At 40.2% G+C, this 18,595-nt stretch overlaps 1 protein-coding gene across 1 annotated transcript in view; it reads left to right on the top strand.

Annotated features, from left to right (window-relative positions):
• Nucleotides 1-16,971, top strand: part of LOC140191943 (uncharacterized) — a 34,727-nt gene extending 17,756 nt beyond the window's left edge. Inside the window, exons 6-8 of the mRNA XM_072249847.1 lie at nt 7,009-7,078; nt 8,710-8,912; nt 14,367-16,971. Coding sequence (XP_072105948.1) covers nt 7,009-7,078; nt 8,710-8,912; nt 14,367-14,560 — 467 coding nt within the window. The 3' untranslated portion in view covers nt 14,561-16,971. The remainder of the gene's footprint in view (nt 1-7,008; nt 7,079-8,709; nt 8,913-14,366) is intronic.
• The last annotated feature ends 1,624 nt before the right edge of the window (nt 16,972-18,595 follow it).

Here is an 18,595-nt window from a genome sequence, read left to right as displayed (position 1 = left end):
GTACTCAAAGATCCCACCCACCCCGGACATTCCCTCTTCTCCCCTCTCCCACTGGGTTCAAGGATGGCTACTGTCCCACTGTTATCAGACTCTTGTATGACAAGGTAGATGCTTGACCTCACAATCTACCTCGTTATGATCTTGCACTTTATTGTTTACCTGCACTGCACTCTTTCGGTAGCTTTTACACCTATTCTGCTTTGTTATTGTTTTACCTTATTCAAGTTCAAAGTAAATTTTATTATCAAAGTACATACATGTTGCCATTTACAACTCTGAGATTCATTTTTCTGCAGGCATAGTCAGCAAATCTATAGAATAGTAACTATACCAAGATCAATGGAAGATCAGTTAGAGTGCAAATGCAAAGATAAATAAAAAGCAATAAATAACAAAAGCATGAGATAACCAGATGAAGAGTCCTTAAAGTGAGATCATTGGTTGTGGGAACATCTCAATGGATGGGCAAGTGAGTAGTTATCCCCTTTGTTCAAGAGCCTGATGAGTGTGGATTAGTAACTATTCTTGAACCTGGTGGTACAAGTCCTGAGGCTCTTATACCTTCTACCTGATGGCAGCAATGTGAAAAGAGCATGGTCTGGGTGGTGGGGATCTCTGATAATGGATGCTCCTTTCCTACGACAGCGTTTCGTGTAGATGCGCTCGATGGTTGGAAGTGGTTTACCCGTGATGGACTGGGCCGAATCCACTACCTTTTATAGGATTTTCCGTTCAAAGGCATTGGTGTTCCCATACCAGACTGTGATGCAGCTAATCAATACACTCTCCACTACACATCTATAGAAGTTTGTCAAAGTTTTAGATGTCATGCCGAATCTCCGCAGACTCCTAAGGCAGGGGTCCCCAACCTTTTTTGCAGCACGGACCGGTTTAATATTGACAATATTCTTGCGGACTGCCCGACGGGGGCGGGGCGGTGGTGTTCAAGTAGGGTTGCCAACTTTCTCACTTCCAAATAAGGGACAAAAGTAGCAGTCAAATACAGGACACTTGTGTTTACCCTGAGAAAGACTACCATGACCATGAAGCCTTGCGTGGGCACCTGTGTGCAAATGCGTGACGTACGCATACATGACGTGCGCATGCAGGTACATGCCGATTTTTTTCTCTACAAATCGGTTTTAGCTTAATCTTCCCGATTCTGTTAAGCGAAACTACACTGTACATACATTATTTCTACTTTATATAGGCCGTGTATTTATCATATCATTCCTACTTTTACTATATGTCAGTGTTATTTTAGGTTTTATGTGTTATTTGGTATGATTTGGTAGGTTATTTCAAATTCAACAGTATGTGACAGGGAATGAGGAAAGGTACAGCTGACTCATATCATTTCATGTCGCCAAATCATATTGTTTCCTCGTGGCCCAGTAGCACATGCTTTGCGGCCTGGTACCAGTCCATGGCCCGGTGGTTGGGGACCACTGTCCTAAGGAAGTAGAGGCGCTGCCATCTTTCTTCACAATTGCACTTATATACATGCTGGGTCCAGGACAGATCCTCTGAAATAGTAACACCCAGGAATTTAAAGTTGCTAACGCTCTTCACCTCTAATCGTCCAATGAGGACTGGCTCATGGGCCTCTGGTATCCCTCTACTGAAGTCTACAATGAGTTCCTTGATCTTGCTGACATTGAGTGAGAGGTTGGTGTTATATGACACCACTCAGCTAGATTTTCAATCTCCCTCCTGTGTGCTGATTCATTACCATCTTTGATTCAGCCCACAACAAATCTTTGATGGAGAATGGACGTGAAAGCACAGAGGAACATCTGGAGAAATTTCTGAATTTCTGAAACGCCCATTCGCTGCTGTCGTTACTGTGTGGTTGGGAATCTTTCGGAGGGTAGGCCTCAAAATCCCCGGCCTTGCCTGCTTTTGGCGACCGAGAAGGAGGTCGAATCGTTCGGACAGAGATGGCGCTCAGTACTCTGTGTCGGACAGCTGATCAGAGCTCGAAGTTTTCGGATGACTCAGAGTCAGATTGTGGTCGGCATGGTAGGGAGAGTTTTTCTTCCTTCTCCCGTCTGCGTGAGATGTGGGACATTTGAGAAATTTTGAACTTTACTGTGCGCATGGACTTCTTCATCAAGTTATGGTATTGTGCACTGTTGTAACTATATGTTATAATTATGTGGTTTAGTCAGTTTTTTCAGTCTTGGTCTGTCCTGTGTTTTGTGATATCACACCGGAGGAAATAATGTATCATTTCTTAATGCATGCATTACTAAATGACAATAAAAGAGGACTACGTGTCTTCATAATCTAAAAAACAGTAGTGTCATCAGCAAATTTGAATATGGTATTGGAGCTGTGCTTAGCCACACAGTCATAGGTTAAAAGCAAGTCAAACAGGAGGCTAAGCACACAGCCCTGTGGTGCACCTGTGCTGATGGAGATCATGTCGGAGATGTTGTTGCCAATCCAAACTGTCTGTGGTCTACAGTCAGGAAATCCAGGATCCAATTGCAGAAGGAGGTTACTGAGGCCAAGGTCTTGGAGCTTATTGATTAGTTTTGAGGGGATGATGGTGTTAAATGCTGAGCTGTAATTGATAAAGAGCATCCTGATGTATGCACCTTTGTTGTCCAGATGTTTCAGGGATGAGTGAAGAGCCTATGAAATGGCATTTACTGTAGACCTTTTGCTCCAGTAGGCAAATTGGAGTGGATCCAGTTGCCTCTCAGGCAGGAGCTGATAAGTTTCATCACCTGCCTCTCAAAACACTTCATCACTGTGGATGTAAGTGCAACTGGGCAATAGTCATTGAGACAGGTCACCACTCACTTCTTGGCCTGCTTGATGCAGGTGGGTGCCACACTGCCGAAGCGAGAGATTAAAGATCTTAGTGAACACTCCAGCCAGTTGGTCAGCACAGGACTTTAGTGCGAGGCAAGGTATCCCATCCAGTCCGGATGCTTTCCTTGGATTCACCCTTTCGAAGGAAGCCCGCACATCAGTTTCAGGATCATCGGGAGATGTGGGGGTTTGCGATGGTTCCTCCATGTTCTGACAGTCAAAGCGAGTATAGAAGGCATTGAGCTCATCTGGGAGCGAAGTCCTGTCTCTGATGTTGCTTGATTTCACTTTGTCGGAGGTGCTAGCATTCAAGCCCTGCCAGAGCTGACAAGCATCCCTCATTGATTCAAGTTTGGTCTGGATCTCTCTTCCCGCTATTACAGATATTTACACCGCACACTGCACCCGCAAAGGTAACAGTATTGTGAAGGACCCCATGCACCCCTCATACAAACTCTTCTCCCTTCTGCCATCTGGCAAAAAGTACCGAAGTGTTCGGGCTCTCACGACCAGACTGTGCAACAGTTTTTTTCCCCCCAAGCCATCAGACTCCTCAATACTCAGAGTCTAGACTGACATCTACATCATTTATTATTATATTGTAATTTGTCCTCTACTGTGCCTATTGTCTTGTTTATTAATTATTGTACTGCCCTGCACTGTTTTGTGCACTTTATATAGTCCTGTGCAGGTCTGTAGTCTAGTGCAGTTTTTATGTTGTTTTACGTAGTCAAGTGTAGCCTTGTGCTGTCTCACTTAGTCTAGTGTAGTTTTGTGTTGTTTCATGTAGCACCAGGGCCCTGGACGAACATTGTTTCATTTTTACTGTGTGCTGTACCAGCAGCTTGTGGTCGAAATGACAATAAACTTGACTTGACTTGACTTGACTTGTGGGGACACACTCCACAGCTATTTTAATAAAGTCCATACAACCACGGTGTATTCATTCAGGTCTCTAGATGAGCTCTTGAACACGGTTCAGTCTAAATTTCCTGTATCCTTTGCTTTTTGAGAGTGGCATAACTGTGTGCAGAGAAGATAAATGAGCTTGAAGGAGATGAAATATGTTCTCAGTACAGCATTTATATCTTCTACACCCCTAGTGAATAAATTGCATTATAAAATGCTAAGGTTTCAAACAAGGCCATTTTGCTCATTATACACATGCTAACTCTCTGAAAGAGTTGCTCCAATACTTCTCACAGCTATTTGAGAGTTAGTTGCAGGACTTGGATATACAGGTCCACAATCCCTTATCCGAAATTCTGAAATCCAAAAAGCTCCAAGAACCGGAGTATTTTTCGTGGAGTGTGGAGCGTGTCATAACAAGGCTTGTTTGGCGCGCCAACAGCTGACGTCACTCAGGTGTGATGTGGCAACACTAGCAGAGGCCGCCAGACGTCAGTTGTTGTTCAGCGCTCGTACTGGTTACACGTGCATTTGCTGTTTGCTGATATTTTGTGCTCACTGTTGACTTTGTGTTGAATTTCACTGTGAAAATGTCAAAAAGAGCTGCAGATACCCCTATGGGTAACAATGAGAAAAAGAGAAGGAAGCATCTATCATTATCAATAATGCAGAAAGTGGAGTTATTGCAGAAGCTTGATGGTGGTGTGTCTGTGCGGCGTCTTACTGAAGAATATTGTGTAGGAACTACCACTGTATGTGATCTAAAGAAACAGAGAGACAAGTTCCTGAAATTACTTGATGACCATAAACTAATGAAAAATAGGAAAACACTGCATAAGTCTTTAAAAATGCCGTCTGTCATAGTGCTGCTTCATAACTTGAGAATCCTGTTCCTGGCCCATCAGGTACCTGTACGTATTTAGCTTAGTTTGAACCTGTATATGTCCTAGAGTATTTACGTTCTACATTTATTCCAATAAGTCAAAAAGAGCGCGGATCGGGAAAACCCGGAAGTTCTCCCTCCAGCACTTGTTGTTTGAACATGTACAGACTTTTTTTTCTTGTCATTATTCCCTGAACAATACAGTACAACAACTATTTTACATAGCATTTACATTGTATTAGGTATTATAAGTAATCTAGAGATGATTTAAAGTATACCGTAAGACCATAAGACAAAGGAGCAGAAGTCGGCCATTCTGCCCATTGAGTCTGCTCTGCCATTTTATCATGAGCTGATCCATTCTCCCATTTAGTCCCACTCCCCCGCCTTCTCACCATAACCTTTGATACCCTGGCTACTCAGATACCTATCAATCTCTGCCTTAAATACACCCAATGACTTGGCCTCCACTGCCGCCCGTGGCAACAAATTCCATAGATTCACCACCCTCTGGCTAAAAAAATTTCTTCGCATCTCTGTTCTGAATGGGCACCCTTCAATCCTTAAGTCATGTCCTCTCGTACTAGACTCCCCCATCATGGGAAACAACTTTGCCACATCCACTCTGTCCATGCCTTTCAACATTCGAAATGTTTCTATGAGGTCCCCCCTCATTCTTCTAAACTATACGAGAGGATGTGTGTAGGTCCAGAGCTCCCCCGGGTCCTAAAGTCCACCTGCACTGAGACAGGTTAATTATCAATATAATTATCAATTTTCTGAAATCCAAAAAATTCTGAATTCCGAAATGCAACTGGCCCCAAGGATTTCGGATAAGGGATTGTGGACCTGTAGCTATATTGAAGGAATTGGTGATCTATTTCTGAATTAGGATTGTGAGCAATCCAGATGGCAGCATGCAGATAGTGGTGATTCTATGTTGCTAAACCCCTTGTTCTTCTTTATGGTGCATATTGCATACTGGGGAGATCCTGTTAGAGTGGCCTAGATGGCTGTCTGCAGTGTTCTGTGCCAGGGGTGAAGGAAGTAGTTTTTGAGGAGATGAATGGATTTCCAATCATGCAGGCTGCTTTGTGCTGCATATATTATTGGAGTTGCACTCACCCAGGCAGTGAGGATTTTCTTTTGCACTACTCTAGATAGTGGAAAGGCTTTGGGGGTGTTAGAATCTGAGTCACTTACCCCAGCATATGCAGCCTCTGACAAGTTTTCATAGTTAGAGTGTTTTTGTGACTACTGTGGTATTGATGGTAAGGTATTTATTGATGGTAAGATCATTGATCCTTAATGGTAGGTGGTTAAACACTATTGGGATGGTAATTACTGTGCCCTTTTTTGGAGTGGGTAGCACTTGACTCTTATTAGCTCAAACCCAAGTTAATCTCTTGTTGCATGCAGAGATGACTGCTACATTTGCTGAGGAATTGTAAATAGGATTGAACCTCTGCAGCCATCAGAAATCATCCCCAATTCTGACTTTATAATTGCCATTGATGATGCTGCTGAAGATGGTTGAATTTGGGCCACTAACTGGAAAAACTTTATTGGTGTCCTGGGATTGGATAATTGGCTTCCAGCTACCAGAGTGATCTGCTTTTATGTGAGGTATGACTCAAAGCAGTGCAGTTTCCTTGTTTGCCTGTTGGTTTATGTTTTATCAGGGCTATTTGATGGTACACTTGTTCAAATGAAATCTTAATGTCAGGGGTAGTCACCTTCACCTCGTATCTCAAGGTCCTGTTAAGTTCCCTTTTAAAAGCTTCTTACTCACCATATATTTCAGAAGTTTATTCTCAGGATTAATGAACCCTGAAGAGGTTAACTGCTATGCACCATGTAGACCTATTCTCTTAATTATACCATATTTACACATTTCAAATAAACAATTCAAAACAATCTATATGTAATCCCAATGTCATCATAAAATGCACTAAACTAATTAAATTGATTAGGAAGTCAAAGGTTATGAGGAGAAGGAGAATGGGGTTGAGAGGGATAATAAATTAGCAGTGATCGAATGGCGAAACAGACTTGATGAGCCGAATGGCCTAATTCTGCTCCCATGTCTTATGCTCAACTCATCAAAAAAAATTAATGACTGTATGAGCAAAATGGCATTGTTTGGTATTTTATCATTGTAATGTCACCATTTCTTTATTGTGCTGCACTAACAGTCAATATAATTACTAATTCTAATAGACATGGTGAGAAAAGTATGTGACCGTGATTCATGATGAAGGAAGGGCTGTAAAGTCAGTGGGCAAATAGGAATATTTATTTATTTTGATATCTGTTGAGGCTGTTCTGACAAAGCTTTTAAATGTGCAAGGCAGTTACCTCATCATTGACTTTTTTTGTCTTTATACACTAAGGTGAATTTCCTGAACGTCTCATCATTCTGAATATGTCAGGCAATGACTGCACAAAACAGGAAGAATATAGGTGAGTCATGAGTTCTGGCGTATTGTTTCAAGAGCTTATGTTGCAGATTTTGAGGGGTGGGGCAGAGGCCCGAAACGTCGACTGTACCTCTTCCTAGAGATGCTGCCTGGCCTGCTGCGTTCACCAGCAACTTTTATGTGTGTTGCTTGAAATTCCAGCATCTGCAGATTTCCTCGTGTATACTTTTTATCTGTTAATGTTATTTTATGTGCTGTATGTGATATATGTACTGTGTTCTGCACCTTGGTCCCAGAAGGCCGTTTTTCGTTTAAATGTACGGTTGAACTTGAACCTCAATCTACTATACCTGTACTATCTGTCACTCATTTGCACTAATTCTAATTTTCATTCCAAAGCATTGATTGTTTATTCCCTTCCATAAATGCTGCCTGACCTGCTGAGTTCCTCTAGCATTTTATGTGTGTTGCTCTAGATTTCCAGCATCTGCAGAATCTCTTGTGCTTATAATTCTATATGAATCCTTCTTGTTTATTCTTCCTTAACTCCCAGTCAGGATTCTACCACTCGCACCCACACAATGGGCAATTTATAGTGGTCAATTAATCTACCGACCCTTCGGGCCGTGGGGGAAAAGCAGAGCAACAGTAGGAAATAATGTGGACAATGTGCAATCTCAGTGCAGATAGTTCCTTTCAGATCTCTGATGCGGTGAGATACCATCTGTGCCACCTACTTGAATGGCTGAACAACACCCAATTAAGGTATTCCAAGAGTACTGGAGGGTATTGGGATCCAATATTCAGACTTAGTGATGATGAAGAAACAATGATATATTTTAATGTCATCACGGTATGTGCCTTAGAAAAGAAACCACAAGAAATGTAATTTCCATGCACCAGGTTCTCCTGTCATTCTTGGTACTAGATTGCATTGTGCAGTTAGATGGGTTAGGGTAAATAATTGCAGTATTTTTTTAATAGGACACACGGTAGCCATGCATACTAGTAGCAGAGGGAGTTATGTCTTTAAGATGGGATAGCTAACAAGAGAGCTGCTTCATCCTGGGTGGTGCTGAGTTTCTTGAATGTTTCTGCGGTTAGTGGAAATGAGTTAGAAGGTGATCTGCTATAGGATACCCAGCCTCTAGTAGCCTGCATATTTATAAACTAATTATGTTTGTGGTTAATATTGCCTTGTAGGATATTGATGGTGGGGTCTTAAGTGACAGCGATGTCATTGAACACTTTGGAGTGTGGTTAAATTCCTGTGTTGGGAATGATCGTGCCATGGTGCCTATGTGGTACAAATGTGATTTGTTCCATACCCAGCCATGCCTGAATGTTTTCAAGGTCTTGTTACAGTCTGGGCTGCTTCACTTTCTGAAGAGTTGCAAATGGAATTCAACATTGGACTTGTTACAAATTTTAACAAAGCTCATTTGGCAGAGCACCCATTTCACACCGTTCCCAATTTCCCACAGACTTCAGTAGAAATAACATTTGTCTCTTTTTGAAATGAGCAATCCTGTCAGTTTCCTGCCCCCATCTCTCTCTGTGCTGTAAAAGGAACAGTTGGTGCACATGCTCTATCCACAATGTAACGCGATATTTGTCTTTGTTGATGGAAACTGATAATCGGGCCTTCTGTCAGTGATTTCCAATATTTTACAGGGAGCAAGTGATACAGACTCTTCCTGTCCTGCAGCAACTTGATGGTATCCTTGTCCAAAGAAAGAAAGATCCAAATGAAGCTGGAGACATTCATGATTCAGATGGTTCTGAAAATGAGGAGGATTCTGATGAACTGGATGACTCTGAGGTTGAGACGAATGATTCATTACCTAACATCTTCACTTCACCAGAAAAAATAAAAGGTACAGACTATGTAGAGCATGATTCAAGCATGACTAATTCCAACGTTTACAGCATTCCTGCGTTATGTAGAGAGGATATTCTAATGTTGGGCTTGAAATGCGGGGTAAGCTCTTAATCCTGCATAAAGAAATTACCTTCCTTTTTCCTCAGTACAGAAGAAAGTACGTTTAGGAATTCTTGTATTGCTGAAATGTCCTGAGAATAGAGTGGTTAGCCACTTTATTAAACCTCACTTAGGGCCAAAACAAAAATGAATGTCTGATTTTCTTCAGGTTTGTTTAAATAGCTGGATATAAATTTGCCAGTGCTACGCTGGAATTTGAACTTGTGCCCCCAGATTGTTCGTCTAAACCTCTGGATTGCTAGTCTACTATCAAAACGTATGTGCTTTCCTGCTATACTGCATGAAATAATTTTATAGAGATAGAGTTATGCTGCATGAAAGCAGGCCTTTTGGCCCAACTCGTCCATGCTGAACAAGTTGCCTTCCTGAGCTAGTCCCATTTGCGAGCACTTGGCTCATATTGCTTTAAAGGTTTCCTATCTGTGAACCTGTTCAAATGTCTTTTAAATGCTGTAATTTTACCCACCTCTACCACTTCCTTTCACATGCCTACTGTCTTCTGTGTGAAACACACATACAGAAGAATGCTGAAGGAACGCAGAAGTTCAAGCATCATCTATGGAGGGGGAATAAACTGTCAACATACCCAGTCAAGGCCCTTCATCAGGATGTCCAGCATTTGTAGAATCTTTTGTGTTTATGACCCCTGTGTGGAAAAACTTGCCTCTCACGTCCCTTTTAAATCTTTCCCCTCTCATTTTAGACACTCCAACCCTGGAAATAAAGACTATAATCATCCACCTTATCTATGCCTCCTCATGATTTTATAAACCCCTATAAGGCCACTCTCACTCTCGTTCATTCAGTCTCTTTTACTCCAGGAAAAACAGTCCAAGCCTATCCAGCCTCTTCTCATAGCTCAAACCGTCCTGTGCCGACCACAACTTTGTGAACCACTTCTGCACCCTCTCTAGTTTACTTGCATTCTTGTGTTAGTTTATTTTTGTTTGGAAAGACACAGTGCCTTCTGGAGTAATTCTAACATCGAACCCATACTGCTAGAGGGGAGCTTATGTAGATCCCAGCTAGCACATGATTTGAAGTGGTATGATGTTCTCTTCATTCACAATAATGAATTGTATGACAGATGGTTGCGGAGTAATGACTTGTGTGTCTGACATCATCCACAAATCACAACCCATCAAGTGTAAAGAGATCTTTCAAGCTCACTATCCTCTTCAGATTTAAAATCCAGAACTTCCTACCCATGCAGTAGACATTTAATGAAAAAACTTCATTCTAACATTCTTTTTAACCTGCAGCTATTGATCTCTTTATATACTTCTCACTAATATTTATTGAATTCTGTGCTGTGACAGAGAAAAAAGCATTCTATTTCCTGCCAACTGAATCAAAGCAATATCTGCTTCTTGTTTGAGCTGCAACATTCTGATGTATTCCATAACCTGGATATTTGCCATTCTTTCCATTTTATTGTCCATTTGGCTCTGTACTGAGTGTGATATCCAGATAAAATTGCTCTTCATATTACTGCTGTCATTAAAATGTAACATTTGGTCCAATAAATAGATTCAATAACAGAATGCATTTATTATTGCTTGTTGTGATTCAAAGTGCAACCATGGCTAACAATACAGACACTGACATTTTAGCTACGTTGTAAGATGCATTGATAAAACGGTACATATTTGAGGGTTAAACATTCTTGTTTTTGAGGTTTTGGGTTAAATCTTTCCTTTATCTCTGATGTATTCAGATTAGGTTAGTATTTATGTTCATTTCTAATCTATCCTTGTTTTCTTTGAGCTCCCAGACCAGTATTCCCTATAATCAACCACCAGGAGGCACCTGAAACCCTTGGATATTTCTCCACTTTCAATCTTCTCCTTTCCCACTAGAAGATATTGCCACTTTGGCTTTGGATTGTTTCTGTGATTAGTTTAGGAGCCAAGTTGAGTTGCTTTCATAACTGTATTCTTTCCTATTGTGTAATTACAAAATTCAAACATTTTAACATGCAGTGAAGCTGGCCACTTTGAAGCTGCTACCTTTTAATCTTTATTGCATTGTTCCCCTACGCAAGTTTCATGTCTTGTTTCATGGAGACATTTCAGCTGACAGAATATCAAGACACTCCCTCCACTTCTATTTATTTTACCTTGTACATGTCATGAAAAAAAAGCATTACCAGTGTTATTCTTCCTCTCAATGTCCCCTCTTTCTCATTGTTCCCTGCTTGACTGCATCCAATTACTACAATTGAAAATGTAACACCATAAAGAACAAAAAGCACATTTCACCACTAAGAGTAGTGGGGATAGTACTCTGCACACTAAAGAATTGAATCCTGTTCGATGTTTATAGAACATAGTTATTGATTTAAAAATATGGAAAAGATGGTTGAAATTGTGTTTATCATTTAAATCTGAGAGCAAGTGTTTAAGTTTTACTTTCCTATCAGAAAATACTGCTCAAATTAATTCATACCTAGTTTAATGGAGCCGTTTTCATGAATATAGTAAGTGGTGATATAATGAGGTGTTTAATTTAGGTAGCTATAACTTCTATAGGGTGAGGAATCTGTGAAAAGGCACATTATATATAACGTTTGCAAAGAAATTTCAGGACTGTGAGAAGAAGAAAGATTTTTGTACAGAGGTCTGAGTCATTGATTGAACCAGAGATTGTTATTATTTTAAAAATAGGTTTAGATAATGATTAGGGTAATAAAGGGATTATGGAATTAAGCAGACACACAGATTTAGGATTACTACTGACATGAGGAATAAATACTAAAACTAATGAGTAGGGCTAACAGACTTCTGAATGTTATAATTTTATTATAATATAATATGTGTCACTGTTGCACTTAAGAGCTCATTAATGCCACTTGCAAGAAAACTGCAAGTAGCATTATTAAATATGTTATTACTGTGGTCTTTGATGAGACTGCAAATAGAAATAGCTGCATCACCATGGCAAGTCAAAACTGTAAGCAGATTTTATAACAAATGCCCAGCTTTTTGTCATCACAATTTTTTTGCAGGAAGTTTACCTTGGCTGTGGTTCCAACATTAAGTGAAACAATATGAGTTGTAGTTTAGAATTATTAGACCATTGCAGATGTTACCAGCAACAAAATACAGGCAGATGCTGAAAATCTAATATAAAAATAAGAAATACTAGAAGTACCCAACAGAGCAGGCAGCATGTGTAAAGAGGGAAAGAGTTAATATCTCAGTATAATGGTTTTGTATCAGAATTGATGCAAGCTATATCAGTTGTTATATGGGGAACTTGAAGTCTGAATGGTTTCATTTGTCATTGCCTGTTCATTTGCCTACATAGTTATCAAAGTGTGCACAGATCTCAGACTTCAGAAAATCGTCTTGATAATCTACAATAAAAAATTGATCTTGCCTAAAAGGCTAAGCTCAAGATAATTATGTTATTTTTAGATAATGCAATTCTGTGGTACAATCTGGGAGTTGCTAGCAATATGGGAGAATAAAATAAGATTAGTGTAAAAGAATGCTAGGCAGTTAGTATAGAGTCTGATTCATGCAGTATGATTCTGTGAACCAATTCCCGTATATTAAAATACTGTCCTAACAACAGCTATCAAAAACACAATATCCACTATTGCGGTCCGGGTGTTAACAATTGATTGTAAATAGATTAGAGAGTCAGCCACAAGAACAGACAATGGTATATTACAAGGTTTATGGGATTCTTGCTTTTTCATGTTTGAAGCATAGAATTCAAAAGGTGAGAGAGCATGCTGGAACTGTTTAAACGATTAATGTGTACAGTACTAGTCACCATGCTACAGTAGGAATATGAAATAAGACCATAAGAGGAGCAGAGTCAAGCCTTTTGGAATCATGGCTGATTTATCATACGTCTTAACCCCATTTTCGTGTCTTCACCCTGTAACCTTTGACGTCCTTACTAATCAAGAATCTATTAAGAAACTAATAAGAAACGACCAGAGAGAGTGCAGTGGAAATTTGCAAGGATGTTGTCAGAGCTGGAGAGTCAAAGTTATGATGTATAATTGTCCAGGCTGCTTTGTTTTGTTTGGAACAGAGGAGGCTGAATGATATTTAATTGAACTGTATGAAATTGTGAGAGCCCTAGAGAGGGCAAGCAATAACCTATTTGCTTAAGCATAGAGGGCAGTAATCAGGGAACATAGATTAATGTTAATTGGTGGAAGGATTAGAGAGGAATTGGTGGGGGGGGGAATATTATTTCACTCTCAAGATGTGAGTGCTTTGAACTTGCTGCCTAGATGAATGGTGGAGGCAGTACCGCTCAATGTATTTAAGTGGCTGGGTGAGCACTTGAAGTGCCACAACCATCTGGATCACGAGGTGGGAAGTGGGATGCACCTACAGGCCAGCTTTAGCTGGTGTGGTTGTGATGGCCTGAGCTTCTGTGTCTTAACTTCTTATGAGCCTGATTGAGAGAAGATTTCTTTTGCTGTGTTCTCCCTTTATTTAATAATAACTTGGAAATATTCCCCTATTTTTAGTACTTGTCTGTTTTTGTATGTTCTTTGTCTGGCATATAAATTATTTTAGATATGTAGCTACCTACATACTGAGGTGGCATAGTAGCATAGTGGCTAGTGTAATGCTATTACAGTGCCAGCAATCAGCAATCAGGGTTCAATTCCTGCCGCTGTCTGTAATTAATTTGTATGTTCTCTTCTTGACCCTGTCGGTTTCCTCTGGATGCTCTGGTTTCCTCCGACATTCCAAAGGTGTATGGATTTGGAGAGAATGGATGTGGAGAGGATGTTTCCTATAGTGGGGGAGTCTAGGACCAGAGGGCACAGCCTCAGAATAGAGGGACATCCCTTTAGAACAGATGAGAGAAGGAATTCCTTTAGCCAGAGGGTAGTGAATATGTGGAATTCATTGCCACATATGGCTGTGGAGGACAAGTCATTAGATATATTTAAAGCAGAGGTTGATAGATTCTTGATAGGAAAGGGTGTCAAAGGTTATGGGGAGAAGGCAGGAGAATAGGGTTGAGAGGACTAATAAATCAGCCATGATGGAATGTTGGAGCAGACTTGATGGGCCAAATGGCCTAATTCTGCTCCAATGTCTTATGGGTTTGAGTTAGGGTTAGTAAGTTGTGGAGATGCTATGTTGGCGCCAGAAGCATAGCGACACTTGTGGGCTGCCCCCAGCACGTCCTCTGACTGTGCTGGTCGTTGATGCAAATAATGTATTTCATTGTGTGTTTCGATATACATGTAACAAATAAAGCTAATGTTTAAAAATCTTTATCAAGACTACAAATATTTGTAAAATCCTTTAGCTATGCTTACTGTATTCATTCTTTTGGTTCACAGATTTCTTTGCTGAGCTTCGTAAAGAAATGGTCTGTCGATCTCAACAGCGAAGGAAGGAAGCTGAAAAGGAACACAAGAACAGGCTGAATGAACTGCAGGAGATCCGTAAACAGTTAACTCAAATGCGATACAAACCAATAAAAATGAACAAGCTTTTTAATTATCCAAGGAACAATCCAAATTCTCATTTGTGAGAAGATGGACAAAATGAAGAACATGCTGCTCAAGCTGATACCTTAGATTAACAATTCAGGGCAGTTGTCACAGGGCTAAGTGAGGAATTAGTTCAAATAGTTTAACTACTTCAACTGCAAAGATTCCTTTTTATCGAGTCAACCATAAGTCAAAAGAGCATTGACCCGATAATACTTAAAAGACTAGTCGAGAACAAGAAGCAGAACAATTTTCTTATTTTAGGGGTAGGAAATTTAATTTGGATAAAATTAAAACTAAAAATTGAGCATTCTCTCCCTCCTGTTATTATTTTTGCCTCAATTGCTAAATCCTCTGCATAGTGTATTCATTCTATAGATAGAGTGAAGGATTTATGACGATTGGTGGTCCAGGTTGTAAATATTCCAGGTGGTTTTTATATTAAGCCATATAAATTGGGTTTTTCTTGGTTTCATCTCAAATCTGTGTTAGTCTTAGGGTGTGCGTATGCTGGCATAGTTTATTCATGCTCTTCATGAGCTTCTCTGTATTTCAGTCCATCTGACTCAAGCATCTAACTTTTCTTTTCTCCTTCATGTTTATTTAGCTTTTCCTTCAATATCTCGGCTTCTTCCAATGGTAGAAACTCATAGTCTGCTTGGGAGCCTATCCTCATATTTTGTCTTCTTGCTTTGTACCAAAGTAAGGAATAAATCTGAGGGTTTTTGATAACCACCAAGTGGACATTTCACCCAAACTTCAAGAGTTTATGAAATCCCTCAGTGTGCTCTGCCTCACTGAAGATAGTTGGGCCCTGAAGGATTCCAGCAATGATGTTCTAGGCTTGGTACAATCAGTTTCCAAAACCATCTTCTTTTGGACAGGGTATTAACTTCTTTAGATGCCCCTTGACTATTTTTACCAAAGCACCTTAATAGAACACTTAGTCAACTGTCTTAATGTCGAGGGTACTCACTGTCACCTCATCACTGCAATTTAACTTTTTGGTAAAAGTATGGATCATGACTTCATTGATGTCTGCAGTCAAGTGCTCCTGGCACAATGGGGCATAGGTAAGCAGGTCATTAATGAGTAAGTGCAGGGCCATAGCACTGTTGCAATACCATCTGTTGCTTTGCTGCTGACTTAACTGGACAGTGACCAGCTATATTAGGTTTGCCCTACTTTTTGTGAGGAGGGTATACCAGAGAAACTTTCTAAAATGTCAGGTAAATGTCAGTATTTTAACAGTTACTACATCTGTTAAAGAGCAAGCTGACTGAAAGAGTTTTTCATTTTTACTCCAGCGTCTGCTTTAATTAGTCTGCTTTTATAGAAGCAAGGCAACAACCTTGCACTCTAGGGCAATGGTACATTTATTGGCTTCCTTGAGTTGCTGCTGCATTTGGGATGACTTGCCCATTCAAGGTATCATTTCATATTTTCAACCGAGAGACAGAAGGTTCGCACAAAGTGCATTTCGTAGCTGTCGTTGTCTGGAATGTACATGTGCATTGAGCAAAGATTGCTGCATAGCTTTCAAGAAAATTGACTACACTTGATTTTTCCATTACCTGAGCCAGAGCCTTGAGCCAACTGAGGTCAGTATTGTTGCACTGGTGTGATCTCAGAACTGATCAAAGTTCAAATCTGGTATCTTGTTGGTCGGCTTGAGTCATTACCAAATATTGGAATGGTAGTTCATTAAAAATACTTATTTTATTGCAGAAACAAACTGTTTTCAGTCATTCTATGTATATAGAACCATTCTTTGTGATAACTAAGTGAAATTCTGCTGTCAGCGGTCTATTCTATAACATAATCAGTTATTCTCAAAGATGCCTATTTACTTCCATCCCAATCTCAAACTTCGCAAGCCCTTGCTCTTCTTCCATCCCATGATGTTATTTAGACTCTTGCTTCCCAGCTCCTGGCCCTGAATCAGAACGTTGTACTTAATTTTCCACCGCAGCAAATTGCACATAACGGCACCCCAGTGCCAGTTTTTTACACGAATCATCAAACTAAGATCTGATCTGCCTTCTCGTCTGAACATGCAAAATTCAACGGCATAATATCAAAACAGAAGTCTTGGATATTTGGACAGGAAAGCAGAACTGAGATAAGAGATCAACCATAATCATGATGAACGATACAAGGAGCTGAGCAGCCCATTCCTTCAACTTCTGTGAATAGCAGAGGAGCTATCTGCCCTATTCATGCCAATAAATTGTGAAGGTTTTGAACTGAAAATTTAAGTCCGTTTCTCTTTCTACCAATACTGAGTGTTTCCAGTATTTTTCTATTTTTATTTCATATTTCCAGCATTTGCAGTTTTTTTTTAATTTTCACCTGACAGCAGTGTTCTTTGTTTGCTCCTCCATACATGCAGAGAGTGTGGATTGCTATGACTGCTTTTATTCTTGTATTTTCATGTGATTTGGCAGTATGAATAAACTCTTTAATAAATGAAACATCCAAAAAGCAATCTAGAATACACTGGCTCTGCATTACACAGGAATATATGACTGCATTCTCCTGAATATCAGATCACACGTTGCTGGCAAAAGCAATACTGCTTGTCATGTAGAAAAAGCTTGTGAAGCACACCGCTAATGTGTTCAGAGAAATCTCTCAAATGTTTTTCATAATCCAATAGTTATCCTTCAAGGTCAAAGAAACCTCTTAAAACATCACACACGTGATTTCTGACACTGCTACAGGACTCATTAAGTTCAGGACCAATTTGCAGCCATTTTCTTGCCTCACTGCTTTCATCATTGATATGCAGAAGTAGTCTAATAAAAATGTAATAGATATATTCCATGATAAACCTGAATTCAAATTACACGTGCATTCTCACTGCACTAATTGCCACAGCTTTACGTTTTCACAAGAAGGTTCAAGTGCAATATGAAAGGATAGGAATAGAGTTTCTATAATCTCTTCTGCAGTTTCAACATAACTGGATTTCCTTGGTATTGCCTCAATTGCAGGACGATTACCCTGAACATTTTTGTCCATCACCAAAATCTATGTAGGAAATGAGTTACTGTAGTCTTTTTTCCCCTTTCACTTGAACTATTTTTAAAACTTTTCTAGAAGGCCCATAGACTCTAAAACAACAAATATTGAAATATATTTACATCCAGGCACTAAATAGTCCTTGCAGGCGAGGCAGCAAGGAGTCTGGGAGTCTGTAAAGGTCATTTATTGTATCTGGTGCTCCCAGTACGGGATCCTCTATTTCGGCGAGACTTGATGCAGATTGGGGGACCACTTCAAGCACCTGCACTCCATCTGCCACAACAACTATCTCCTGATAGCCTCCCATTTTAAATCCAATTCCCATTCCACACAGACATGTCTGTCCAGGACCTCTTCTACTGTAACGATAAGGCTAAATGCAGGTTGGGGAAGCAACATCTTCTGTTCTATCTTGGTAGTCCCCAATCTGATGGCATGAACATTGATTTTTCTAACTTCCAATAACCATCAGCTCCCTCAGCTTCCCCTGCTCCTTTATTCCATGATCCAATGTCCTCCCTATCAGATTCCTTCTCCTTCATCCCTTTTGCCTCATTGACCCGTCACCTCCCAACTTCTCAGTTAATCCCCTTTTATTCCCCCAATCCACCCATCTTTTCCCTCTCCTGGTCTCACCTATTACCTGCCAACTTGTACTCCTTACCACCCCCCCCCCACTGCACTCCCCACCATTTTTTTTTATTATCCTGGTTTCTGCCTGCTCTCCTTTCTAGTCCTGATGAAGGGTCTTGGCCCAAAATGTTGACTGCTCATAGATGCTGCCTGCCCTGGTGAGTTCCTCCAGCATTTTGTGTGTGTTGTTCCATAAGAGCATTAATGATTTTCTGACAATTATTAATGTTAAACAGAGTAGGTATTGCACAGCCATGAACGAATAGGGCAGATATACAGTCATTGTGCTTATTGGTAACATAACATCCTTTCCCTGCTTTAGAACTCAAACTGCCTTTTCTTTATGCTTTACGAGCAGGTGTACAAGTGTGCCCAATAAGGTGACCACTGAGTGTATGTTGTCGACAATGATGACA

The sequence above is a fragment of the Mobula birostris genome, chromosome X, assembly GCF_030028105.1.
Source record: "Mobula birostris isolate sMobBir1 chromosome X, sMobBir1.hap1, whole genome shotgun sequence".
Classification (NCBI taxonomy): Eukaryota; Metazoa; Chordata; class Chondrichthyes; order Myliobatiformes; family Myliobatidae; genus Mobula; species Mobula birostris.
The sequence above is the reverse complement of the archived record's forward strand: the minus strand, read 5'-3'. Positions and strand labels throughout refer to the sequence as shown.